Source organism: Microtus pennsylvanicus, chromosome 11, assembly GCF_037038515.1.
Source record: "Microtus pennsylvanicus isolate mMicPen1 chromosome 11, mMicPen1.hap1, whole genome shotgun sequence".
Taxonomy (NCBI): domain Eukaryota; kingdom Metazoa; phylum Chordata; class Mammalia; order Rodentia; family Cricetidae; genus Microtus; species Microtus pennsylvanicus.
The window spans coordinates 97,358,234-97,384,674 of record NC_134589.1 but is presented as its reverse complement, the minus strand read 5'-3'; the positions used below and the strand labels follow the sequence as shown (position 1 = coordinate 97,384,674).

Below are 26,441 nucleotides of genomic sequence, written 5' to 3'. Positions count from 1 at the left end.
AAACTGCAGATGTGATTAAATTCAGGGTCCACAGTGGACAGTGTGATTGTCAGGGTCCTTGGCATGCAAAAGGAGTGGTGGAACTGAGTTGACCTGATGGAAGAAATGTGACCACCTCTGCTAGCTTTAGAGATATCCCTGTGTAGGAGGCTCCAGGAAGCTGGAAAAAGCAGGCACACATGTGGGAACATGGGCCGGCCACATAGTGACTGTAGGGAGATCCACTTCCTTCTGACCTAGGAGTTTGGGCAGTTAGTTCATCAGAAAGGAGACTGGCAAGTTCTTAGATGGCTCAGCAGCAGTACATGGATGTTGAGTGGATACAATTCCTGGAGACTACAATGCTTTCTGAGGCTTACTGAGCGCAGTGTCGTGAACAGTCAGGATACTACCAGTGGTAGGTCAGAGGATGCGAAGTCACTCATACAGCTCTGAAAATTAGGTACTCTTTCCCCCATGTGAAGCATCACACAGAAATCGGGGCTGGACTCCATCACTTTTTGTCCCCAAAGCAGTGAGGATCTGTGTTCACACCCCCAGTACCCAATTGAAAAGCTCACTGCAGCTGTGTTGTACACTTGTGATCCCAGTACAGGGGAGGTAGACATAGGCACTTCCAGGCCAATTAGTTCTGTTGAATTGCAAGTTCTGGGTTCAGCAAGAGATTCAAATCCTATTTCAAAAAATAAAAATAAAATAAAATAAAATAAAATAAAATTGGGACAGTGAGAATAGCCCAGAAGGCAAAAGGCACTTGCTTCCCAATTTTGTTGGCTTGGATTGATCACAAACTTTGTTAAGGTGGATGAAGTGAACAAACTCTATAAAGTTGCCCTCTTCATGTCTTCCCACAATATCATATGCACATACAGAATAAAAATACAAATAAAATGGATAATGATAAAGGAAAGTATTGACTTCTGGCCTCCACTTGTATGTGCATATATCTGTATGTTCACCTGCATGGACACATACATGTACCAAACAAATAACAAAACCCAGGAATGAGCAAGTAAAAGAACGTCCCTCAGCTACCACAGGAGACAATGTGGGGTTGTTATTTAGACCATTTGCCATTCATGCTGGGCACAAGACACCATTGGCCATATATGTAGTCAGTATAGCCTTACATTTAAACACCCCTTTGGCTTTTGCTAGGGTTTCTTACCTCATTGCCAAAATGGTAAACTGCAGTGAGACTTTCTTCTATTTACTGACTTTGTATGACTTACTTCATACCTTGAATATTTAGCTCATGCCAAAATTGGCCCCTGGCCATCCTTGTAATGAAGCAGGTGGAATTTGATCACTGATAACAAAAGATACCAAGCACAGCGCAAAATTGTGATAGATCGCTTTTTATCATTATGGTCTGTGATGTGTGCGCCATGACACATGTGGTGGTCAAAGAACAAACTTTACAAGTCAGTTTTCTCTTGTGGATGCTTCACCCAGTGAGCCATTTCCATGGCCTGATCACTCTTTGGTAATCAGAAACGTGTTTGAATATGATTTTGATTGGAAATAAATCATCCCCAAAGGAAACCATTCTGAATCTATTTAGCTGTATACGGAGATATTCTTTGAAGGACATATGTTGTGGTCAATATTTCAGAAAAACCAGCTTCTCTGTCCGTGTACATGTGTTTATGGATGTGTGTTTAGAGGCAAGGCATCAGGTGTCTTCCGTCACACACTCTTCCCCCACCTCCATTTTTGGTGCAGAATCTTAAACTCGAGCCCAGGTCCAGCCAGACTGGCTGGCCAGAACCCCCAGGGATTGTACTGTCTCTGTGTCTTCAATTTTAGGATTGTAGGCACATGCCACAATGCCCATTCGTGTAGTTGCTGAGGGTTGGAATGCATACCTACATAGCAAACAGTTTACTGAATGGGCCCCCCAACACCTCTCCCTTTTGAAACTGTGTTTCTCTTGTGTAACCTTGGCTGTCCTGGAACTCACAGAGATTTGATCCTCCTAGCTCTGCCTCCTGAGTGCTGGGATTAAGGACGTGCACCACCACTGCCCAACCTGGTATAGCAGCATAATTTTAGGGTGTCATTCATCTCCAGAAAACACTGTGCACTCAGCACTTGCTCAATGCACCTAGCCCTCAGTGTCCATCAGTTGGATTCTGACTTGCCTGTGCTGAACATTCTGTAAATGGGGCCGTGGAGTTTGACTTCTTGTAGGTTTTTCTTAGCATCGTGTCCGCACTGTGTTGGTGCTTGCTTCTTTTGAGTAGAGAATAGATCTGTGGATTTGCACTGTGATTTAACCATGCATTCTCATTTCTCCATCATATTCTTTCTTTGGAGACAATCCCACTTCATAGCCCTTTGCTAACCTGCAAATCACTATATAGTTCAGGCTGGTCTGGAACTCGAAGAGATCTGAATATTTTTCTGTCTCCTGTGCTGTGAGATTTGGCCTACACTTCTGCCTGGGTGTGTGTGTGGGGGGGGAGCGAGCAGAGGAAATGTGAGAAAGAACTCCTGAGAGTGAGCTCCATTGGAAAAATTCCTAATTATATTTTTAAAAACTTATTGCTGGGGCTGGAGAGATCTGGCTAAGTGGTTAAGAACACTTGCTCTTCTAGAAGACCTGGGTTTGGGTCTAGCACCTACACGGCAGCTCATAAACACCTGTGACTCCAGTTCCAGGGGATTTCTCCTCCGTTTCTGGCCTCCCTGGTTACCATGCACTCGTGTGGTGCAATACATGTATTCAGGCAAAACACCTATACACATAAAATACAAAATAAATCTTGAAAACCTCTGCTTTCAACGATAACTTGGTCTGTATAGCAAGTTCTTGACCAGGCTAGCCAATGTTATATAGCAAGACATTACGTCAAAAATTTTTATTGGCTGGGCGGTGGTGGCGCACGCCTTTAATCCCAGCACTCGGGAGGCAGAGGCAGGCGGATCTCTGTGAGTTCGAGACCAGCCTGGTCTACAAGAGCTAGTTCCAGGACAGGCTCCAAAAAAAAAAAAAAAAAAAAAAAAACCCACAGAGAAACCCTGTCTCGAAAAACCAAAAAAAAAATTTATTTTAATGTTTATTTATTATGTATACAATATTCTGTCTGTGTGTATGCCTGCAGGCCAGAAAAGGGCGCCAGACCCCATTACAGATGGTTGTGAGCCACCATGTGGTTGCAGGGAATTGAACTCAGGACCTTTGGAAGAGCAAGCAGTGCTCTTAACCTCTGAGCCATCTCTCCAGCCCTCAAAAAATTTTTAAAAGTGTTATGGGGCTGGCTTGATTTGATAACAGCCACCAAGGAAGATTCTGAGTTTGATCTTCAGGATCCACATGGAGAGAATAATTTTTTTAAAAAAAAATTATTTATTGTGTATACAGTGTTCTGTCTACATTTTGCCCTGCATACCAGAAGAGGGCATCAGATCTCATCATAGGTGGTTCTGAGCCACCATGTGGTTGCTGGGAATTGAACTCAGAACCTCTGGAAGAACAGTCAGTGCTCTCAACCTGAGCTAACTTACCTGCCCCCAGGAGAGAGTAATTTCTGCAGGTTTTCTCTGATCTCTACCCCCATGCCTTAACCACCTGTACCTGCACCCCAGACACAACAAATGAGTAAATGTTAGAACATTAACATTGCGTGGTCCAAAGAAAAAGTGTCTTTACAGCACATGTGTGGAGTTGAGATGATAATAGGGAGTTGGTGTCCTGTTTCCACCCACATCCCATTTTACAGACAGGGTTTCCCTATGACCTTGGCTCTTGACTACAACAACTCCCTAGTGCTGGGATTAAAGTGTGCAGCACCACACCCAGAAGTGGTCTCTATTCCAGCCACCTTGCTTACTTCAGGCAAGCTGGCCTGGGAAGTCTAGGATATTACTTGTATCTTCTCATCTCTCTGGAGTACCATAATTACAGGTGGGCTCCTGAGCTTAGCTAACATCACACAGTTTTGGGGATCTGAACTGAGGTAGTTATACTTTGTGTACAAGGGCTTTGTCCACTGAGCCATCTTCTTTACCTACCTATATTTGTTCTGTATCATTCATTAAAGAGATTGTTCTTTTTTAGTTCTGTTTGCTGAGTGTCTCTGTCCATCCGTCCTACCATCCACCTATCTATCCCTTTTAGTTAATTGCAAACAGAATCTTACCTGTTAGGATCACAGGTGTGCATCACTGTGCTTTGTTGTTGAGCCTTTGTCAGAGTCCAGTGGTCCTGACTGCATCTGGATTCCTTTCTGGTCTTCGTGTTCTCCAGGACCGAGGGTCCCCTTTGTCAACAATGCATCTTGCTTATTGCAGCTGCTCAGTTAACCTGGCAATGGGTGAAGGAGTTTTACTTACCTGTTTTTACTGCTTGCTGTATATGACTATTAGAATCAGCTTCTTGTAGCTGTAGAAATAGTCACCAACCAATTTGACAGGGTTTGTGTTGCAGAGTCATTTTTTTTCCTTTCAAGTGTACTTTTTAATTACTTTGTGGGTTTATGTGGTATTATATGGGCATATATATAATCCTGTCTCTTCTGTTGAGGCATCATTTCCTTGAACCTGCTCTTGATGTTCTCATGGAGGCTGGACGCTGTGAAGCGCTAGTGAACTTTTTGTCTCCTCCCCCATGTGAAAACTGGGATTAGACTGCCTAGATTCTTAGATGTCTGGTGCCTGCATAGCAAGCACTTATCTGCTCAATGTTTTCTTCGGCTCTTTTTTTTTTTCTGCCTCTCACATAGCATAGGTCAGCCTACAGCTTTGCTCTCCTGCCTCTGTCCCACATGCTGAGATTACAGGAGCCCCAACATTCATTGTTCACAAAATGTGTAGTCTATGTTGTCCTTCACTGCTTAAATCTAATTTGGGAGACCATGTTTGCCATGTTGAGTCTTCCTGTGTGTGAGCACTTAAGCTTTCCTCAGTGATAGTGATTTGACCTCAAGAATGACCAGTGTTCGGGGTGGAGAGATGGGATGACTCAGTGATTAAGAGCACTGGCTGCTTTTCCAGAGGACCTGCGTTCAATTTCAAACACCCACAAGGCAGCTCAAAACTGTAACTTCTGTTCTACGGGACCCAATACACTCACACAGATACACATGTAGGCAAAATACCATTGCATATAAAATAAGAATAGTAAGCTATTAAAACAATGTCCAATATTCATGTGTTCTGTGGCAGCCAGTGATGTGTTTTCACCATTGCTCTGTATGTTCAGTCATTGCTACCCAAAATAGCCTTCTTTGACTTTACAATAAAATCAGGTTTCTTTTGCTGTAAAATTTTCACAGTACCTCTGGGCACTAGGTTTTCAGCCCTTAAGTGAAAGACAGGATGCTGGGTGGGTCTCTAAGGAGAGTAACCTGGCATAGGTGGCTAAAGATGGGACAGGCATCCTGTGCTGTGATGAAAGTGTTAAAAAAAAATGAATTTAGATTTCCTGTTAGAGTCTTAGCCAAATAGCTTGAAACATTTATTTATTTATTTTATTTGCTTTGGTTTTTTGAGATGGGTTTATATAGGTAAAAGCTCTGGTGATTTATAGACCAGGCTGGCCTCGAACTCACAGAGACCTGCTTGACTGTCTATGGAGTGCTGGGGTTAAAGGAGTGTTCCACTATAGCAGGCTGAAAGCTTCTTCTGGAGACAGGGTTCTCTGTGTGGTTCATGATTGTCTGGAATCATTTACCCTTCTGCCTCAGCCTCATGAGTATCCACATTATAGGTCCCTTTGGGGGAGGTTTCATGTATATCCATTTTACTCTGACCACCACTATCCTCACATGGGCCTATCTGTGAGGGACTTTGAAGGGAAATGCTACTGAAGGAAGGAGGTTGCTATTTCTAAGGTGTCAATAGACCTAGGCTACAGGTAGCTCTGGAAGTCAGCTGTGCCCCTGTCCCTCATACAGTTTTTAAAGGCTGCCCAAGCTGGGTCTTGCTTCAGCTAACATTTTAGTTGTGCACTGTGAACTCACTGAAAATGCCGAGAGCCGGGAGCCAAGAGTGAAATTTGGTCCTTCAGTCTATCCCCCGTCTTTGCAAGGTCAGCTTATGTTTCTCTGCAAACTGTTCCTTTGACCACTGCTTGCCATGGGTAATGTCAAACTCCTGTGTCCCTGTTTGCTGTGCATGCTATGAATTTTTTCCCCATAGCATTGATTACATACCACAATTGAGCAGATTTTTTTTTTTGGTTTTGTGGAAGCGAATACTTATGAATGAGAAAGCAGTGCAGATGTAGTCACCAAACAGCTCCTTAGTATTTTATACACCTCAGTTTCCATTGCAGCATTTAGACCAGAGTTTGGAAGATGCAGATTACAATGAGGATCTCCAGGGAACATATTTTTACATGATAAAGCTAAACTGAAAGCCCCAGTTTTATTTAAGGAATACAAATTGCGTGTGTCTTTCCTTGGGGCTTCATTTTCATGTAACTAATGTAAATCAGGGTTCTTTTAGACTTTAGATCTGTTCTGTAAAATGGGGTCTATTTCTAGCTCTCAGGCTCCACTGCCTTTAAACCTGTGTGGGCACTGGTCCCTGAAGCGGGCTTCCTGCTTTATCGGACAGCTGTCTGTAGCTACATACCCAGTGCAAAAAGCCCCAGGAGAACCAGTTTAGCTTCATGAGATCAGTAGAGACAGTCTTACTGCCAGTGAGATAGATGATCAAAGGAATTCATATGACTGGGGTCTATATCAAATAGAGGTTCACCTTGACAGAGGGAGAGGCAAGCTAGTCAATTTTCATCAAGATATTTTTAAAAATTTTTATTATGTATACAGTGTTCTGCCTGTGTGTATACTTGGATGCCAGAAGAAGGCTTCAAGTCTCCTATAATAATCTGTGAGCCACAATTGAACTCAGGACCTAAAAAAAAAAAAAGCAGTTAGTGCTCTTAACTTCTGAGTCAACTCTCCAGCCCTTCATCAAGACTTTTGCAGAACTCGTAGCTTGGAAGGGACCCTCTTGTCTGTGATGGCTAAGATAACAACAGTCCAAACACTAGGCACTACTTCATTCTCGACTGTTGGGTCCTCTGTCAGGTCCATAGTGGTCTGCCCACCAGAGGACTGAGTTCACCTTGGTTGTCAAGGCTGCCATGGTTGTGGTCCTGTTTCCCTTCTGCCTTTTGCATCACCATGTTGTGATGCTTTTTTGCACAGCCCTTGTTCTTTTTTTAAAAATATTTATTTATTTACTTATTAATTATGTATACAATATTCTGTCTGTGTGTATGCCTGCAGGCCAGAGGAGGGCACCAGACTCCATTACAGATGGTTGTGAGCCACCATGTGGTTGCTGGGAATTGAACTCAGGACCTTTGGAAGAGCAGGCAATGCTCTTAACCTCTGAGCCATCTCTCCAGCCCCACAGCCCTGTTCTTGTTCCTTTTGTAAACACTCCATCCACCTGTTGTGGAATATTCTCACCAGGGTTTGCACACCTCCACTGCTGTTTTGTGATCTCCCCATGATCTTTGCTTTGGATAGTATATGCTAAGTCCAGGTCCTATAACTTAAACCCAGAGTTCTCCATTGCCGTTTGTCACTTTTGTGCTGGAGGAGTGGTCCTGTGGTCAATGTTCAAGCCATTTGGTTATAGCTCTGGTCCTGGATATCAGTGTGGTCGGTTGTGCCACTGGAAAAAGGCTAGCTGATTCTGGAAGCCAGACAGACTCGCTGGCATTGAAACATTAGAGTGGTACAGGACTAAAGCACACGACCAGGCTGTGCGCTACGTCATTCCACGTGGCCAAAAACCAAAACAGTTACTATAAACATACAACCCAGAAAAGCCTATACCCTTGTCCTCAGAGTGAGTCCTTGTCTGCACCTACGTCCGATAGCTGTGACTCACTTGTGTGGTGTGAGAATGTTAAGAAAAAGTGCACTCTGGGCAGTGGTGGCACACACCTTTCATCTCAGCACTCGGAAGCAGAGACAGGAGGATCTCTGAGTTTGAGGTCAGCCTGATCTATGTAGTGAGTTCCAGGACAGCCAGAGATACACAGAGAAAGAAACACTGTTGCAAAAAACCAAAAACAATCAAACAAAGCGCTCGTTTCACCGAACATTGAGAAAGCTTGGAGGACAGCTGCTATTGAAGGGCACCTGGTCCAGCAGTAGCTATTGACCTTAGGATTGAACATCCCTTTTCAGATAGCATTGGTTGCCTTGCTAACTTAATATTGACTTCTAAGAATTCATCTTTCAAAATCCCAAAATAAACAATAGATCTCAAATGGGCACACAGTGCTCCCCATTTCACCTGGTGTGAAACATTGTTACATACTGTATGTAGCACTTATGCAATCTTGTTGAAACGACAAAGAGAACTCTCACTATGTAGCTCTGGCTGTCCTGGAACTCACTAGGTACATCAGGCTGGCCTTGAACTCAGCCATCCTCCTGCCTCCTGAGTTCTGGGATTAAAGCTTTGCACTCCCTTGCCCGGCTTAAAATTGAAGAAGATTGTGGTTGCCAGGGATTGTGGTGCCGGGTTGTGATTGTAAAAGGACAACATATAGGATGGAGTTGATGGAGGTTTGCACCTTCTCCAGAGGACCTGAATATGCCTGCTGTTTCTATTGTGTCCTTCAGTCACAGCCAGCTTCCCGTAGTTCTAGCCCCAGGGTCGTCTTTCCTGACTGGGGGAAGGGAGTACATACATACATACATACATACATATTTAAAGGACTCTCTGCTTTCTCTGGAGTAGGCGCAAGTCCACATCATCTATAGTAGACGTAAATCCTGAGACTTGTGTGGGATTATTTCTGGACCAGATAGAACAGGACCTAGTTTTGCTGTTTGCAGTAAGAAGAGCCAGGAAGAGTACATAGTCTCTCTGTATTGTTTATTTTTGAGATGGAAATTTCATAGTCCAGGCTGGCCTAAGGTCCCTCATCTTCCTTTGTGCGTACCCCCCGTGCTGGCCACCACCCAACACCATGTTATGTGATTCCTGTTATGGAACCCAGGCCTCCATATATGCTTGGTAAGCACTCTGCCAACTGAGCCCCAGTCCAGTACACAATTTTAAAAGCACTTATACCTGTTTAGAGCGCTTCATCAGCCTTTTCTGATTATCCTGTTGATCAGGACTGACATCGCCCCTCACTAGTCCAAGAGTGACTTTCATCAGCCCACAGTTTTGTCAGTAAACAAGGGCTTATTACTCTGGAGGTTGTGATTGTTACTCAGAACTTACATGCCCGAGATGTAATAGTTCAACCTTGCTCATACTAGGCTGGTGTTTGCCTGCTCAGTCACAGCCCGTCTCAGTTGGAGTTTTGTTTGTTCTGTTCCCCAGTGCCGTCCATGGCCCTTCACCGTGATCTTGATTAGTGAAATGCTTGTGAATTTTACTTCCCCTGCTCCACTCCAGACACATGCTCTCCCACCACCAGGTATGGGGACATACCTGAATGGAGTGGTGAGGGAAGGAGGGAAAGATAATGCACGGACCCAGAAGCTCAGCAAGTCACATACTGTTTATTGTATGCAAAGAGGCAGGGTATAGACAAGTATACACAAGCTGAATGCGTCAAGGAGGCTGGTTTAGCTAATCTTGGTAAGGGAGCAGTCTTCAGGCTGTAAGTGGGGTATTTTAGACATTTGTCTGCGTATACTATATATAACATCCACACATGGACCACACATTGCCATCTGAGCCTCACTACGTTTGTGTGTGTGTGTGTGTGTGGCTTGCCATTTGTTCCCATGAGCCTGAAGCTGTGGTCGTCCTTGATGTGGCTCTCACGTCAACACACATTCACTTGGGACTTTACACACACAGAGATGTCCCCTGCTGTTCGTATCCCCACCCAGCTCCTGCTCCCTTGTTGTGTACTTGTTGCTTGGTGTGGGAAACTTTGTTTCGGGGATCCTCACACTGTGTCAGTGGGTGTAGGCCTTGCTACCAGATGTGACCTGCTTATATCCTGGAGTTCCACACAGTGTAAAGGAGAGAATCAACTCATTCAAGTTGTTCTCTGAACTGTAAATGTATTTGACATGGCTTGTGCCACCTACCCACACACAAATAACTAATAAAAATTATATATTAAAAACCCTTTTAACCCTTAATCTTTAGTTCTTTGAGATCTAAAGACATACCCTGTATAACACATGGTGGTAAACTTTTCTATCAGTTCTTGCCTTGCTCCTTAGATTTGAGAACTTCTTGTCGTAAAAACAGGAATTTTGCGGGATGCTTTAAAAATAAAAAAAAAAAAAAAGGAATGTTGAGGTGTCCAGCTCCCGGAGATTCTATGCATTCACTCTGCTGTGGACAACAGAACCTTCCCTCTCCAGTTCCCCAGACTGCTGGGCCACAGAGCCATGAGACATGGCTGGGAACTACAGGCTTGGGCAAGAAGGTGATTCAAGACTTCCAGACCAGTACCTGCATAGCTCAGTTACTCCTCAAATGATTTGGGGTTGTTGATTTAAGTAGTATCAGTCTAAGATTATATATATACAGAACAATAGATCTATACCCTTCCTCCCTTCTTCCCTCTCTCCCTCTTTTCTGTTCCCCCCACCCATCTACCTTCCTTCTCCCCCCTTTTGTGGTACTGGAGATTGAACATAGGCCTCATGAATGTTCTAGGCAAGGGCTCTAACACTCAGCTCTGTCCCAACTCCTTTGTTACATATAGTCTCTGTATTAAGTAATATTCTGAATTGACTTTAAAGTGGGTTGAGAGGAAGAAGGAACCATGTTGATAATACTCTTGGAGTTGGGGTTGGACCTGATTGGGGATGAAGATGCCCAGCTCTGAGGTGTTGTATGATATGCCCAGACCCCAAGAATTGGCCCCTGTATTCTGCTTTATACTATTGGGTGGTTGTTAGTAGGTTGTAAGCACAAGTTGAGTCCGTAGTGGGGTTACAGCGAGAGATGCTTTCTTCTCTCTTGTCCAGAGTTGAGACTGAGGTGATGAATTAGTGCTACCAATTTCCCATAGCAGTTGGCAAGTGTTCTTGGGTAGTCCTGTTATGACATCACAAATGGAGGTCGATGGGAGGAAGCACAGGCCTCCTCAGTGAGAAGTTTAGATCAAGCAGCTGTGATGGTTTTAAAGGTTTTTTTTTCCCTTTTCATCCAAACACATAAAATCATACCTCTGATACTCATGATAATGAAAACTGATACCTTTATCTGAGTGACCCAAATATTAGAATGATGATTGCTTTATTTTCTACAGATGCTGAACATCTGAAGATTGGGTTTTTAGAGGTTGATGAGATGGAGTGCTCAGAGTTGAACTAGTCCTTCACTCATGCTAGGCTAGTGCTCGATCACTGAGCAACACTTCCAGCCCCAGGGACATCTTTTTAACTAGCCACTGTAGCCATTGCATATTGTCATTATTGGCTAGATGAGTCTGTATTATTTGAGATAGCTATGCGTCAGAAAGTTAATACTGGGGTTTGTGTTTGGCCAAACTAAATTACTTACAGAATTCCCACCTGGGGCTGGGGAGAGAGCTCAGCAGGTAAATTGTTTGCTGAGCAAGCATGAGGATCTGCGTTTGGAGCCCACCTCTGTAACCCCAGTGCTTAGGGCTGTGAATTCAGGCAGGTGGATCCTGCAGGCTCATTGGCCAGCTGTTCTAGTGGAACAGGGTGAGAGTCATGTCCCCGTCTCAGAAAATACAAAGTGGACAGTGAGAGAAGAACCAGTGTCTACTTCTACATTATACACACATGAATGACTACTCTCATGCTTATACCTCCTCCAGTAGGACAGAAAGCCCAGGAGCGAAACCGCTTTTATGAAGCCATAAACCAGTTCTTCCAGTGTGCCTTTGACAATAAAGGGACGTCTTCTAGTTCAGTCCTTACTCTGGCCTAGGAATCTACTGCATCTTAAGGTTTAAATGCTTTGCAGATGAGCTTGTTTTGTCCTTTGGGAGACTTGAGCTGCACAGGCAGTTGTTTGGGAGCTTCTCATGGTTGAATTTCTGGCACTAGTCCTTGTGACCTTGTGACATTTTATAATAGCGCATCAGCTCTGTACCTATGTGGTGGCTTAATTTGGGTGTGAGAGTTTGGCTGTTAACTCTGGAGAATGTTTCAACTGAAGGGTTCTACTCGTTTTTCCTCTTAGAGCTGTCAGCTGTAGATCACTCGCTTTCATTATTGGGGGAACAAATGCCTCTCCTCAGTTAGACCGTTGCAGTTAACCTCTCCTGTTGAAAAGCTGGGCGGCACGGGTTTACTTCTATTCCGACAATGTAGAAGATGTGTGAGTGCGGGGCCATAGCTCTCTTGAACTCAATTCTTTTTTTCTTTTTGGTTTTTTTGAAACAAGATTTCTTTGTAACTTTGGAGCCTATCCTGTAACTAACTGTAGACCAGGCTGGCCTCTAACTCAGAGATTTGCCTGTCTTTGATTCCTGAGTGTGGGGTTAAAGGCATGCACCACCATCGCCTTGTGAACTCGGTTTTTATAATCAGCATAACTTTTGCTGGAAAAGCACTCTTTCTAGTACAACTTATAAACAAACATCAACCTTGATCCCAGCAAACACAAAACGGAATCTCTTTTTTTCAGTTGCAGTCTGAATTTACTTGATTCTTACTTGGATTTCAGTGGAACTAATAAAGGCAGAACCTTTGTCATTCTCAGTTACTAATGTTGAGAGAATGATTGCTTAGAAGGATGTTTTGAGAGTGATTTGGCATTTCAACACAAAACATGTTCAAAGGCATTTGTGATAGCGCCAGGCATACTGCCGGGTGTAATTGAAGAGAATTTCTTTAGGATCTGATACCTCCAAACGTGTGTGTGCAACAGACTGGCCACTGTTCTAAACCTTCTGAGGCTCCAGATGAACAGAATCAATAGGAATAGGTCCTCCCACACTCGAATTTGTGAAAGAAGTGAATGACACACTCTGCCCAGTCTAGCACACAACTCTTCCAGCATTTATAGCTGATGTTCATTTCTGAGGCAGGATCTCACTACATATAGCTCTGGCTGACCTCAGATCCACTTGCTGAGATTAAAATCATATACCACCACGTCAAATTTCCATTTTGTTTTGTGGGAGGTTGAGGGGACAGGTGGAGTGGAGACCTTGAGTGGGTGTGCCTGTGTGTATCTGGAGCTCAGAACTCAGACTGTGAGGCTCAGGTGGCAAACACTTTAACCAGTGCTGAGCGATCATACTTGCTGCAGCTTAGTTACAGAGAGATTTGCATGGAAAGCAGATGATTTTGGCTTTTTGATAAACTGTATATGCAGAAAAGTTATGGTGTCAAACCTTATAGGCCTTGGTCATGGTTTACCCAATAAAACTTTGAAGGGTGGGTTGTTGTCATATGAAGGGAATAAATGTAGGTGAAAAATTCTGAATTACCCAGAATTACTCTTGCCTTCAGTTGAAAATCAGAAAAAGAATCTTACCACCTCCGTTGTATCTCATGCACAGCCTTTGTTAGCCTTTGTCTGTCATTCAGAACCTCATTGCTTTGTAATCTGTCAGTTGGGTCAAGGCAGGAGTGATTGTGAGCTCCAGGCTAGCCAAAAGACCTGCTTTACTCCCAGTGTTCCACACCCCAGATAAACCCATGTCCAAGGGATTGTGGATTTTAGAGATTAAAGGGCCGGTTTTAAGTGCTTGTTTTTAGAACTGGCTTTCTGGAGGTGATCTTTAAATTTGTCCAAATGTAGGCGGGAATGTTTGTCTCTTTTGTTTTTTCTATTTTGAGTTTTTGTTTTTGAGTTCTGAGATGCAGAGACAGGGAGTTATCATTTAATTCAGGAGTTGGAGAATTTTCATGCTCCAAATGGAGAATTGCAGTTTGAGAGCCAAATTGGGGGAAAACAAACAAAACCTACTTCAGCTCTGTCCGTGGTCCTGAACCAGTGGTGGGGGGCGCCCATCCCAGTGACATTAAGACTCGGAATCATGAAGGTCCAGCACACAGCTACCTAGGTGTTCAGAAAAGCATGCCTCCTGCATGTAGTAAGGTACATTTCTTGCTGGGGTATTTGCTGTTTTAGGGAAAAATCCAGGCTCCTGGATAACCTGGGGCAGCCTTTGTGGACCTGAGCTGCTTCTGCAGTCTGTTTTGGGATGGTGTACACAGGCTGCTTTAACCCTGCGGGTAGCCAGCAGTGGTGGTACCAGCTGTAGTGTTAACATTTACGAGGTAGGATGATGACAAACCTGAAAGCAGCTCATGTTTTCCTACTCCTTAGTGAACCCAAGAAAGTAGTCTCTGTAGGGTTTAAGGTTTTTATTCAAAAATGTGTTTTATTGTGTGTGTATAGACAGGGTTATATGTGTACATGTGGGTACAGGTACCTACAAAGTTAGAAGACATTGTATCCCCAGGAACTAAGAGTTACAGGCCGTTGTGAGCTGCCATGTTAGTTTTGGGAACTGAACTCAGGTCCTCTGCAAAAATAGCGAATACTCTGGACCTCTGAGCCATCTCTACATTCCTGGGTAAAGTTTTGTTTTATTTTATTTATTTTTTGTGTTAAGTATGGGATCCAAGAAGCATGCAAGGAAAGAATTCTAAAGAACTACAGTCCTACCCTAGAGGATTAAGTTTTAGTTAGTAGGAAGCTTACTGCAAAATGACTTCACATCAATTATGTAAAGGTTCTTAAATCTAAGCCATTAGTCATTACAGAATCAGAGTAAATAAGAAACACTGCAAATAAGCATTTTATGTGTACAGAATAGTCCTTTCATTCATCACAGATGGAGCAGAGTATCCAGTGACGTGGCTAGTCTTTACACTTTGAAAATTTACATTATAATTAGAATTTATTGATTATAAATTATCAAATGTAAATATATTCTTGTACATCTAGTCCTACTATGTAGATCAACTCATGAGATTTTTTATTTTTCTTAAAGCTGGAGATACAGATGACCCACCAAGAATCACTCAGAACCCGGTCATCAATGGGAATGTAGCCCTGAGTGATGGGCACAGCAATGCGGAGGAAGACATGGAGGACGGTAAGTACTGCTCACTTACTCACAGCCGTGGAGCGCTATCAGAAACACAAGCCATCTGTATTTTTTTTCTTGAGTACTTTAGTCTTCAGAGTAGTTAGTTTTCAGGAAGTTACATCTGAGGGCAATTAGGATCTTTTTTTATTTTGAGTTTCAAGATTGTGTAAAATTTCAAGGTAAGTTGCTTCTCAGCCTAGACAAGGGGGTTCAAATCCAGAGGATCATAGTGAATGGGTGTCTGCTCATCCCCACAGGTTTCCAGCCACTGTTAGCATTCAGGGTGCCAGGTAGACTGTATTTTCCTTTCCCTTTGTTTGCAGCAAGATACTTTTCAGCATTGGGATTTGGTTTTCTACTGCATCCCCACCTTAGTGTCTTATCATTCAACTACAATTGAGAACACCTCCAACTCCTGTTAGGCGAAGTGAGAGCCAAACGTTGGGCCCTATACTTCTTCCACTCACTTTTCTCTGTAGCTTCCCTGTGGAAAAGCATATGCGTATGTATATGCATGGGCATTTTGTGTCAGGGAATTGCTTTTTTTCTTTGAGAATTCTTTATATCATCTTAAGAGATGTAACATTTGCAAGTCAAAGTCCTGAGAAGGGAGCAGCCAGTAATTGCTTTATGCAGCCCCTGGAATCTTGCAGTGTAATTTGAAACCATGTTCTGTACAAGCATGTCCATCAATCCTCATGAGGGTTGTGTCCTTCCCAGGGGAGTAACGGGGCAGTTGAAAGAAACCATCAGGCACGGGCTGCACCACCAGAAGGACTGCTGTTCAGACCTCCTGCCAAAAGTTCAGCCTCCATGCGAAACTGCAGCCGCAGTTGAGAGTTCTCTCACAGTGCGGTTTACCCCTGGCAGCTGGCTGAGGCAATTTCTGAGGAAGGTAAAGAGGCGTGGGCTACACCCCGCTGCTTTGTTCCCCGTGGAGTGCGCTTTCCACTGTAGATGAAGGGCAACGGTGTGGGTGTGGTCTCATTGGTTATTGGGCGTTTGGTGATTTCACTTTGGACACCATAGATGCCAAGAGTGGTTCAGAGAGTGCATTTGGGAAGGTGGCCAGGCAGAGGCGCCAGGTGTGCATTTGGGGTCAATTTGAGGTGTATGTAGACCAGTAGCAAGCCCTCTCCATCAGCTCCATCCCAGTGCAATTTGTTTTAAGCAATTCCTCTCTTACTCAGAGTGTCTGGGAGATACAGATGCAGCTATGGGGTTATCCTGTGTAGTAGAAGAGGACAGTTACCCTCTGAACCCTACCTTCCTCCTACCTGCAGTCAAAACAGACAACCAAGTGTCTCCTGGGGGCCGGGGTGGCCTAGGTTGAAAATCATGGTTAAGAAGTTATGAGTCAGAGTTCTCTTACTTTGGGGCAAATAGTACTGGATTCTTAGTACTAAATACCCAGGCTGTTTCACAAAGACCAGAAAGTAGAAGCCCCAAGTCTGGGGTCTCAGATGGAATAAGCAGAGCAGCCCTCTTGGCTTGGAGTTGAAATTGTCTTCAGGGATGGCTCAGGGCCTAAACCTGTTCACAGCATGGCGAAGGCATAGGAGGGTTGGGCTCTGCATCTGGTGACCTTTTCTGGAGGTAAAGTGATACTGATGAGTTGTACATGTCATGTGGCAAGGGTCAGAACCTTGAGGAGCTCTGCATTATGCATGCCTCAGCCACCCAGGCCTAAGCTGGCTTCTACAGGGTGGTTTCTTAGTGCAGACTCTGGCTTTGAACCCCTTCACTTAAATCTTTTACAAGCACATCAAACTAGGATATATGATTTAGAGATACTGGGTTTAATTAGGCTACTTTGTAACCAAATGATGAGTGATTCCCTGTGCTGAGGGTCCTTAGTAAGAGACATCTCTGTGTAAGAACTTTGGCAACTTGGGCATTCAAACATATATGGAGAGAAGAGGTTTAGGTGAGGAAGAGAACATTTTAAAGTCCTGCTAACAGACTAATGAGATGGTCAAGTCCTTTTTCATCTTATCTATTCTTACTCCCTCAAGTATGGTTTTCCTTAAATGACTAAGACGTGATAGAGCAAATGTGTGGGCTCTGAAGATTTCTGTGGAGCTTAGATTAAATTGTAGGTATCTGGAAACAGCTCATTTCATCAGATGAACTAATGTACATCATTTTATGAGAATGACTGATATATGTAAGAGGTTTGCGAAAACATCACTTTAGAGCCACCTTTTGGAGAAATTAGTCCCTTTAAAAACTTGAAATGTCCTGTGTTGCTTTCTCTGCAGAATTGAAGCCCAGTCCAGTCCATTTGCTCTGGGCAGATAAGATAGATAGTAGCGAGCATGGAGCTTTGGGACAGGCAGTAGAGCCGGCACTCCCCAGTTTCTGGGGCAGGGTTGATGCTAGTGGGTTGTCAAGGAGTCTAGTGTGCTCAAGAGAAAAGGGAAGCTGTAGCTGTGCTCAAAGGGACACAGTGGGCTCAGGCCAGCTGTCTCTGTTTGAATGATCATATAGGACCCAATATTATGTCCTTTATGCTGATTATCCCTTGTGTTAAAACAACAATGAAAAGCAAAAAAACTTTGAAATGCTTAAACTCACACAGACTTGGTTTTTGTTTTTAAATTATCTGGAATCCGCATACTACTTCCATTGTTGGGTAAAGACCTTTGTTGATCAGTCTCATATAATTCCCTATAGATGGGTAGTCGGACTTTTATTGTCATAGATAGGTTTCTTATTTCTTTTAGGCTTCTCATTTGGCATTTGTATAAATTCTCATTTGTGTGTTGGTGTGAATACTGAGGGGCTTGCCCGTGTCAGCTGTATGCTCTACAATTGGACTGTACCCCAGCCTTCAAGTTATTCATAAGAAGTTTCAACTTCCTTAGCCTGTTCTAAGAATGTGCCTTCAGTATAATGCAGAAATCCGGTGTGGCGTGTAATGAAGCAGACTAGTGAAGTGGGGGCCATGGATAATACCAGGTGCTGCCTTGTCAAAAGAATTAACGTGCAGTGAAAATTTCACCACTGTTTAAATTTTACTTAAATGTGTGGGATGGAAGAACAAAATGCAAATCACAGTATGTTTCAGTTTTTTTGGCTATAGAGTGTAACCCTATACGCCTAAATTGCAGAAATAGGCTAGCTTTATTGTAGAGTGCACCGTCATGGTCCTTGGTGTTGCCATAGGTGGTGGACATTATTGAGGACTCACTGCCACTTCATGTCACTATGCCTCAGTGTCCTTACCCATAAAGTGGAAATTAATGCAGCTCAGGTACACCTTGTATGTCCACTAAAGCATGTGGCAAACTTTCTGCTGAGTTTTTTTAGGCATTGTCATGGGCAGAATTCTTCCCCCTTCAAGGAGGTGTAGGAATACCTGACTCAGTAGTCTTAGGCCAGTCATCAGCACCCTGTTGCAGCTTCCTGTAGCCGCCCTTCTTGCTTCAGTGCTCCTGCCCTGACTGAGGGAGCCGGGATGTGCATAGTGCAAATGGGTGGGGAAAAGCAGAGTGTGGACTCCTGACAGCCTTTGTAAAGAATACCCTCTGTGAGGACTGATGGACATGTTTTCTTAAGAACAGACCCAGGTAGTTGCAAACTTCTAGCAACTGTAGTCTATCTAGAAGAAGTAGATGATTCCACAAACTCATTTTGTGTGCAGTTTGGAGATGGAAGGGTTGTGGGACTTTGTTATGATGGTCTTCAGCAATCTGGGATGTAAGGGTGTCCCTGTTGATTAACATGCTCCTCATGAGTCTAGTGTGGTCATGCTCCGGGACCCAGCAGTCAGGGATATCAATACCTGATTCTATTGGTTGGAGGGGGAAACTGTTCCCGCTCCACAGAGAGGCAAGCACAGAAAGTGATGCCTTCAGACACTTCTGCAGCCCCTTGGTCTTCTGTGGCTTTTGTTTTGCTTCACTGATGCTTGTCAGTAGCAACTGGCAGAGGGGCTGTGAAAGACTGCTCCCTCGCTGTAGCCCGGGAAGCAGTCAGACATTGCTGGGGCTGCATCAACTTTCTGGCCAGTGATGGGTCAATGATGCCATTATTTTAGTTGATACATTTTTGATTGACACACTGAACCCCTGACCAGAGGTACTGTAGGGCAGAAACCTTTATTCCTTTTCTAATGTTGGGAAGAACTTTACTTTATAAATAAATTGCTACCATAAGGGATCCAGCATGTTCACAAAAGTCAAAGCTGAGGGACAGTATTAGCTGTCTCCATGTGCTGTGTGCTTCTAGCACAGTGGCTGGTCTTTTCCGCTGCCCTCCTCCCGGGTCTCAGTCCAAGGCTCATATCTTCCCTGTTTTTCTTGAGTATTGCTTATATACAGAAATACAAGGCTGCCCGCCCTCCCTCCCTCCCTCCTTTCCTTTCTGTCCCCTCAATGCCCAGATTTGGGAGTGAACACTGAAGTAGATGTTCAACCCCCTAAACTTTGGTTCTCCAAGGGAAGGCAGATGTGTGTGAGTGAGCTCCTGTTAGGAGTCCAGCCATGCAGAAACCGTCCTTATTAGCCTTTTCATAAATTGGAAACGACACTATCATTTCCCCCAGAGGCTTCAGAAGCACTTGGACTGAGATATTGTAGAGCAGTTTACTACAGTGTTCGTGCGCTTATGGTTAATGCCCTGGCTCTGTGATTGATGGCGTGTTTTCTTGCAGACACCAGTTGGCGCTCCGAGGCAACTTTTCAGTTCACTGTCGAGCGCTTCAGCAGACTGAGTGAGTCGGTCCTTAGCCCTCCGTGTTTTGTGCGAAATCTGCCATGGAAGATTATGGTGATGCCACGCTTTTATCCAGACAGACCTCACCAAAAAAGCGTAGGATTCTTTCTCCAGTGCAATGCTGAATCTGACTCCACGTAAGAGTTTAAATGATGCAACTACAAATGCACAGATTTCTGGAAGCCAAATTCCATCATCTTACTCAATTTTATTTTCAGCTTCTTTGTAACTCTATGCAGTCCCTTTTCCTTTTGCTCTGGTGTTGAAACCTAGGGCCTTGTTACATAATCACCTATTACTGGGTTAAAGCCAGCCCTGATTCTATAACATAAAACTAGGCTTTGTGCTAGAGCCCAGCTGCCTGGACAGGCTGGGGCCACTTGGACCCTGCTGGCCACTGAGTAATCATTCCATTCTCCCTGTAAGCAGATAGACGCCTTAAGTGTGTCTCACCCTGACAGCTGTCTGTTCCTGATAGCCTGTGCCTATTTGGAAAGTACAAGTCACAGCAATTAGTTAGCGCTTTAGATGGATTGGGCCTTTATAGGGGGAAAGTTTTGGTCATAACTTTTTAAAAGGAGGTTTATTGTAAAATTGTTTTAATACCTGTATTTGGGAAGTGGAGGCAGGAGGTTCAGGTCAAGGCCAGCCTGGATTGCAGGAAACCCTGTTCCAGTAACTAAGAAACAAAGAAAAATCTTGGAGGTCCTTCAATTGATATGAAAGAGAGAGAGAGGTATCATATTCTATGAGTCTTTCAAACTTGACCTCTTTGTTTTGTTCTCAGAGATTTGTAGCTCTCCCTTCAACCCATATTCTGCATTGTCAGTATTAAACTCATGCACACCAGGACAGTCTGGACAGGGTTAGCAGGGAGTATGGAGTACATTGTCCCTTTGCTTACACCAGGAGCCTAACTGATGAGGGAGTATGGAGTACATTCTCCCTTCAACTGAGCTTGTCTCCGGCAGTAAATTGGTGCTCAGGTTGGACTGCATAACTGCAAGTTATAGTGTTACCCTCTTGCGTGCCCATTGGCCTGATTTCTCCTGATCCATAGGGCAAGTGTGCAGGAACCCCAAGGTACAGGCACAGGCTCTACTGAACAAAAGTGCATTGTGGGGTAGAACCCAGAGGTGTATCTACTTTTGTTGGCTTTGTTGTCCAGGCTAGCTTTGAATTCGTAATAATCCTCTTGCCTCAGCTTCCTGTGCTAGAGATTATGTGTGTGTGCTATCATATTGTGCTCATCAACTCTTTTTTTTATTCTTGTGTCCCCGTCACAGGGCTTTTGTATATGCCATGAAACCACTACTGCTGAGTTACCCCCTCGCCCAGCCACAGTTTTATAAAATATACTTAAAAGTTCAGGAACTTGTTTGTGTTTTGATTTTTGGTTTTTTGAGACAGTTTCCCCATAGCTTTGGAACGTGTCCTGGGACCTGCTTTGTAGACCAGGCCGAATTCAAACTCAGATCTGGCTGCCCCTGCCTTTCAAGTGCTGGGATTAAAGGCATGCACCACCTCTGCCCAGCTAGGAACTTGTGTTTTATACTTAGTTATAACATTTTACGGGTTAAAAGATAAAATCACAAGCCAGGCGTCATGGTGCAGAATCCCTGAGTTCTAGTCCAGCTAGAGTCACATGGTGAGGCACTGTCACCAAATAATAAAATCTTGAGTTAGCCGCTGCAGCTGTGTCCTCAGATCCCTCTTCTCTATCCAAGGTAGATTTTCGTTTGCTGATTTTGATGTTTTAAAAATGTGTGATTCTCAGTTAAATGTGTCAACTAAGGCTTGGGTGAACTTTTTCCCTCCCCTTCCAATAGGTCGTGGTCCTGTCATGCACAAGCAGTGTTGAAGATAATAAATTACAGGGACGATGACAAATCATTCAGTCGTCGAATCAGTCACTTGTTCTTCCACAAGGAGAATGACTGGGGATTCTCTAATTTTATGGCATGGAGTGTAAGTAACAGAGTATTTAGTCTCAGCGTCCCAACTGTTATTGCTAGTCTTGTTCTTTCATTTCTCAGAAATCTTGCTTTCGAGTTGAGCAGGTATCTGGAAGTTGTGACTTTCTGGCATTTGGCATTCAAGTTGCAACCTTTAAATTTTTCCTTTTTTTTTGTATGTGTTTGATATGCAAACTTAATTATCTGTGTGTGCAAATACTGAGTGGGCATACACATACCATGGTGTGGCAAATTTCTGTGTGTTCTGTGGATCGAACTCAGGTCCACGAGTTCAAGTTTAGATGACAAGTACCTCTACTCACTGTGTCATCTCACTGGCCACTTGAGCATTAGATGGTTTTGTTTTTTCTTTTTTTTGGGGGGGAGGGTCATTGTGGGGGGGGACAGCTATGGCTGTCCTGGAACTCACTTTGTAGGCCCAGGCTGGCTTCAACTCTCATCCGCCTGCCTCTGCCTCCCCCGTACTGGGATTAAAGGTGTATGCCACCACCACCTGGCAGCATCAAGTATTAACTTTTAAGATACCTTTAAAAACCTGTTTATGTCTCTGTGTGAGTATGTGGGCATGTGTATGTGAGGGTGCCCACAGAGGCCTGGCTAGGCTGTCAGAGTGATGACAATTTGTAAGTTGTGGGTACTAGGCTCCAAACTCTGGCTCCCGTGATAGAGTAAGCAGACCTGTTGAACACTACACTGTTTGTCCAGTCCAGTAAAGTGTGAACTTGTAATTGCACATTGAAGTTTTTCCTGACCTTCCTAGGGAAGACCTTCTTTGGTAGGGTCCCTTTCTGCAGTGGTGGTGGCCAGTGGGTGGTATCTTACCCAGGCTGTGGCACTTAACCCTGAACACCTCTGCAGAGCTCTCTGGGTTCATGCTTAACACAAAATGGACCACTTCCACACAGGAGCATAGCTGTGCGGGAACTTTAAAGAAGTACTCCATTCAGTTCTGAAGTAGTGCTTTATTGAGTGCAGAGTACGCAATGTATATGTTCTGATGTAAGTTGGATATTTTTATTTTATAGGAAGTGACTGATCCTGAGAAAGGATTTATAGACGATGATAAAGTCACCTTTGAAGTTTTTGTACAGGCGGATGCTCCCCATGGAGTTGCGTAAGTTTTGTTCAGTTGGGTACTGCTGTACTGTATTGAGTGAGAATTTATATTGGTGTATATATGTTGAAGAGATGTGCTCAGCCAGTAAGCCCCAACACATAGCTGCCTGCTTCACACCCTCTCTTAACGGATTGGTTGGCAGTTCCTTTGTGCTCACCAATGAGTTTTCTGAATTTAACCAGCCAGCAGACTAGATGGTTTTGCAATCTTAAGAAGGGCACAGTCTTAACAAGCAGAGAAGCCCTAGGTCCTTACATCCATGGCCACTGCAGTGGGGATTTGCTTTTATTTTGATGAGTGTACAGATGTCTAAACTTGTCGCGGGGAATCAGGGAACGTGAGAGCTTCTAACTTGGGCCATTGGCCGGGCTTTTGAACTGCACTGTAGCTGTCATCCTGACAGTGTGGGTTCACGTTCCTCGTTAGTATGGAAGAGGGAGATTAGATTGGCTAGAGGAAGTTGTACGGTAGATTTTTCTCTGGCTCCATTACCGCATGGGTCCAGGATACCTGGGGCGTAACTCAGACCAGTTTCTCCAAGTAGCCACCAAAATAGCTTATTAAAAATGAAAAGTCCTCGGTGCTTAGAGTGTATTCTAAAACTTCAGAATATATATTCCTGTCTTCCTCCTGCATATGTGTTTCTACAGAATTGGCAGCAGGGATGGGGTGGGGTGTTCAGCTCTTACTTAACATGTCCTGCTGATGATCATATATGAATTCCTAATGTGTGTGTGTGTGAAAAGCTAGCTCTGAAATCACATTTGATATAATTGTAAAAGGGTACCCCCAGTGTCTTGTCAGTGCTCATCTTTATCAATGGCAGGTGTGCTCTGTCCTGTTAGCAGACAGGCGAATGCTGAAATAGCCATGTCAGTGAACAGACATGTGTGACATCAAGTCAGGCCTCAGTTTTACAGTGTAGTGCTGGAGGAATGCTGTGTGGAGCGTGCTCCTTCGCCAGGATGCTAGAAACAGATGATGGCATGGCACAGTGACTAAAAACCAACTGTCCTGTGCAGCGGACCTTCAAGCTTGGACTTATCTTTCAGGTGGGATTCAAAGAAGCATACGGGCTATGTCGGCTTAAAGAATCAGGGAGCTACGTGTTACATGAACAGCCTGCTGCAGACTTTGTTTTTCACAAATCAACTAAGAAAGGTAAATGAATCTATTCCTCTCTAGCTTTCTGCCGTCTGTTCGGTAAGGTATGTCAGAGGCCCAGTAGAATAATCAGCAGAAGTTCTCCCCCTCCCTGGACTGCAGACCTTTCTCCACAGGGAGGGGAGGAGGCCCCGCCAGGCTGCCTTGATAGTCTCTAGTCAGGGGACACCTGCTGTTGAAGCCGACTAGTGCCATCAGCTTTAAAAATACAAACACCATAATGATAATAGTGAATTGATCCTAGGACTACTATTTCTACATCTAAATTGTATTCCCAGCCCCCCTCATACCCTCTCTTATCCATTTATTTGGAGACGAGACTTCTATATATAGTACTAGCTGTTCTGGAACCGATTTGCTTGCCAGAGCTTCGCCTGCCTGGGCTGGGATTAAAGATTGTGACACCACTCCCGGCCTCACCCGGGGAGGGGGAGGGTCTTACTCAAGTTGCTTAGACTGACTTTAGATCCTCCTGCCTCCGCTTCATAATAGCTGGGATCACCAGGAGTAAGTAGGTCTGCACCTTATGCTTACATGGACTAATGAGCAGTCTGAATCTAAGGATGGGGGGTGGTGCTTTCTGATGGGGAGAGTTTGTGCAGACAGCATGGAGTAGTACAGGGAGAAGGCTCTTCTGGATGGGACTTCCTGGATCTCATTTGCACTCTGCCAGACAGGTGACTGAGATGGGTTTGTGTGTGTAGTAGCTTGGATGTCATCTACATTTCATCTCTTTGTTGTTGTTGTTCATAAATAATTGAAAATTTAAATTTGTACTGTCCCGGGGGGGGGGGGGCATAAAAGAACGAGTTTTTTTGCCTGGTTGGTGAGCTATAGGTGACTTTTTCATTTTCCTTTGTATTTTCTAAATTATCTCTACAGACAATTGGATGGTTTTCAAAGTTCGACATAGCTAAGAGCCCCTAACACATTGCTTTTCTCCTTATCATAATAGAGCTGACAGCTGTTTTCTTTGTTTGTTTGTTTGTTTGTTTTTGTTTTTTTGAGACAGGGTTTCTCTGTAGCTTTGAAGTCTGTCCTGGAACTAGCTCTTGTAGACCAGGTTGGCCTTGAACTCACAGAGATCCTCCTGCCTTTGCTTCCTGAGTGCTGGGATTAAAGGCATACACCACCACCGCTCGGCTGACAGCTGTTTTCTTGCAGGCTGTGTACATGATGCCGACGGAGGGTGACGACTCCTCCAAAAGCGTCCCCTTGGCTCTGCAGAGAGTGTTCTATGAGCTGCAGCACAGCGACAAGCCCGTTGGAACAAAGAAGCTCACCAAGTCATTCGGGTGTGTACCAGCAATCCACCTCCCTTCTGCTTTCCCTGTAAGGGACAAGAGTGGAGGCTTGTGACGCGTGTCAAGTGCGAGTCAGCTCAGGCAGGCTTACAGTTGTCTCGGCATTTGTGCACTGTCTCCCCTTTTAGGAAATAGGCTTTGTTTCCGATTTTTCTTTGCTTTTCAGCAAAGGGTGTGTGTAGCTTTGAAGTATATGTACATTTATCTTGTATACCACCTCTTCTAGGTAAGATTTTAGAAAATGTTAACTTTTTTTTTGCTGATTGCTGGTAAAATTCTTTGAATTATGACAATCACCAAGATAATCTTTACACGCAAAAAAAAGCACCAAAGGCGGGAGGGAAAAGGCAGGGAGGAGAGCAGAGAAAATACAGAGCTCAATAAAAATCAATTTTAAAAAAAGCACCAAACTTGAGGCTAGTGGCTGATTCAATTTAGTTTATAATCTAGATTGCTTCTTAATTGGCTCCCTTGATATATAGAAACTCATTTTCTCTTGAAAGGTGGGAAACGTTAGATAGCTTCATGCAACACGACGTTCAAGAGCTTTGTCGAGTGGTAAGTTTCAAGCAGTAACTGTTGGGTCTTAGAGTGAATGTTTGAGGCAGTGCTAGAGTTCTTCATGAGTAAAAGCCTCACAGCTAATCAGACCACTGACATTGGCTTAGGACTGATGTTTTAGGCCAGAGCAGAGAGTGCTGGGATTCCAGATGTGCACCATGTGCCTGGTAAATTCAGGGCCCATCTAGTTCTAAACAGTGGGAAGAACTGTGCTACTCAGTAGAAGGCGACTTGTTGGGAAAGGCTGGACAGATAGAGCTGTGAGTGGGTTTCTTGCTAGTGAACTGAGCAGATGAGTGGTACAGGAGTCACAAAGCAAGGGACAAGCACACTGGCCGAGGCAGCTGCATTTACTGTCAGAAATCCTCCGCACCCACCCCCCTCAAGCTCATTAGTCACTGGTACATTCTCCTTCCTGGATTGAGGAAAGACAGATTCGTGTAACGGAGATGTGGAATGGCTGTTCAAGGTGATTGGCTGGGCAAGGTGTGTTTTCTTTTTTGCAGCACTAGCTGGATTGAATCAGTTCATTAAATATCCATGGACAAACCAGTCAATCCTGTTGACAGGCTCAACCTCATTAACCTTTGGTGTGGACCAATACGAGTTAAGTTTAG

At 44.1% G+C, this 26,441-nt stretch overlaps 1 protein-coding gene across 2 annotated transcripts in view; it reads left to right on the top strand.

The window, feature by feature from the left end:
• The window catches only part of Usp7 (ubiquitin specific peptidase 7), a 55,905-nt gene that overhangs the window by 9,110 nt on the left and 20,354 nt on the right, over positions 1-26,441 (top strand). Inside the window, exons 2-8 of one of the 2 annotated variants that reach the window (XM_075942003.1) lie at positions 14,885-14,989; positions 19,641-19,839; positions 21,532-21,670; positions 22,704-22,792; positions 23,848-23,956; positions 25,124-25,254; positions 25,767-25,821. In XM_075942003.1, coding sequence (XP_075798118.1) covers positions 14,885-14,989; positions 19,641-19,839; positions 21,532-21,670; positions 22,704-22,792; positions 23,848-23,956; positions 25,124-25,254; positions 25,767-25,821 — 827 coding nt within the window. Of the gene's footprint in view, positions 1-14,884; positions 14,990-15,744; positions 15,879-19,640; positions 19,840-21,531; positions 21,671-22,703; positions 22,793-23,847; positions 23,957-25,123; positions 25,255-25,766; positions 25,822-26,441 lie in introns of those variants that run through there. The other variant, XM_075942004.1, reaches the window with a different exon arrangement.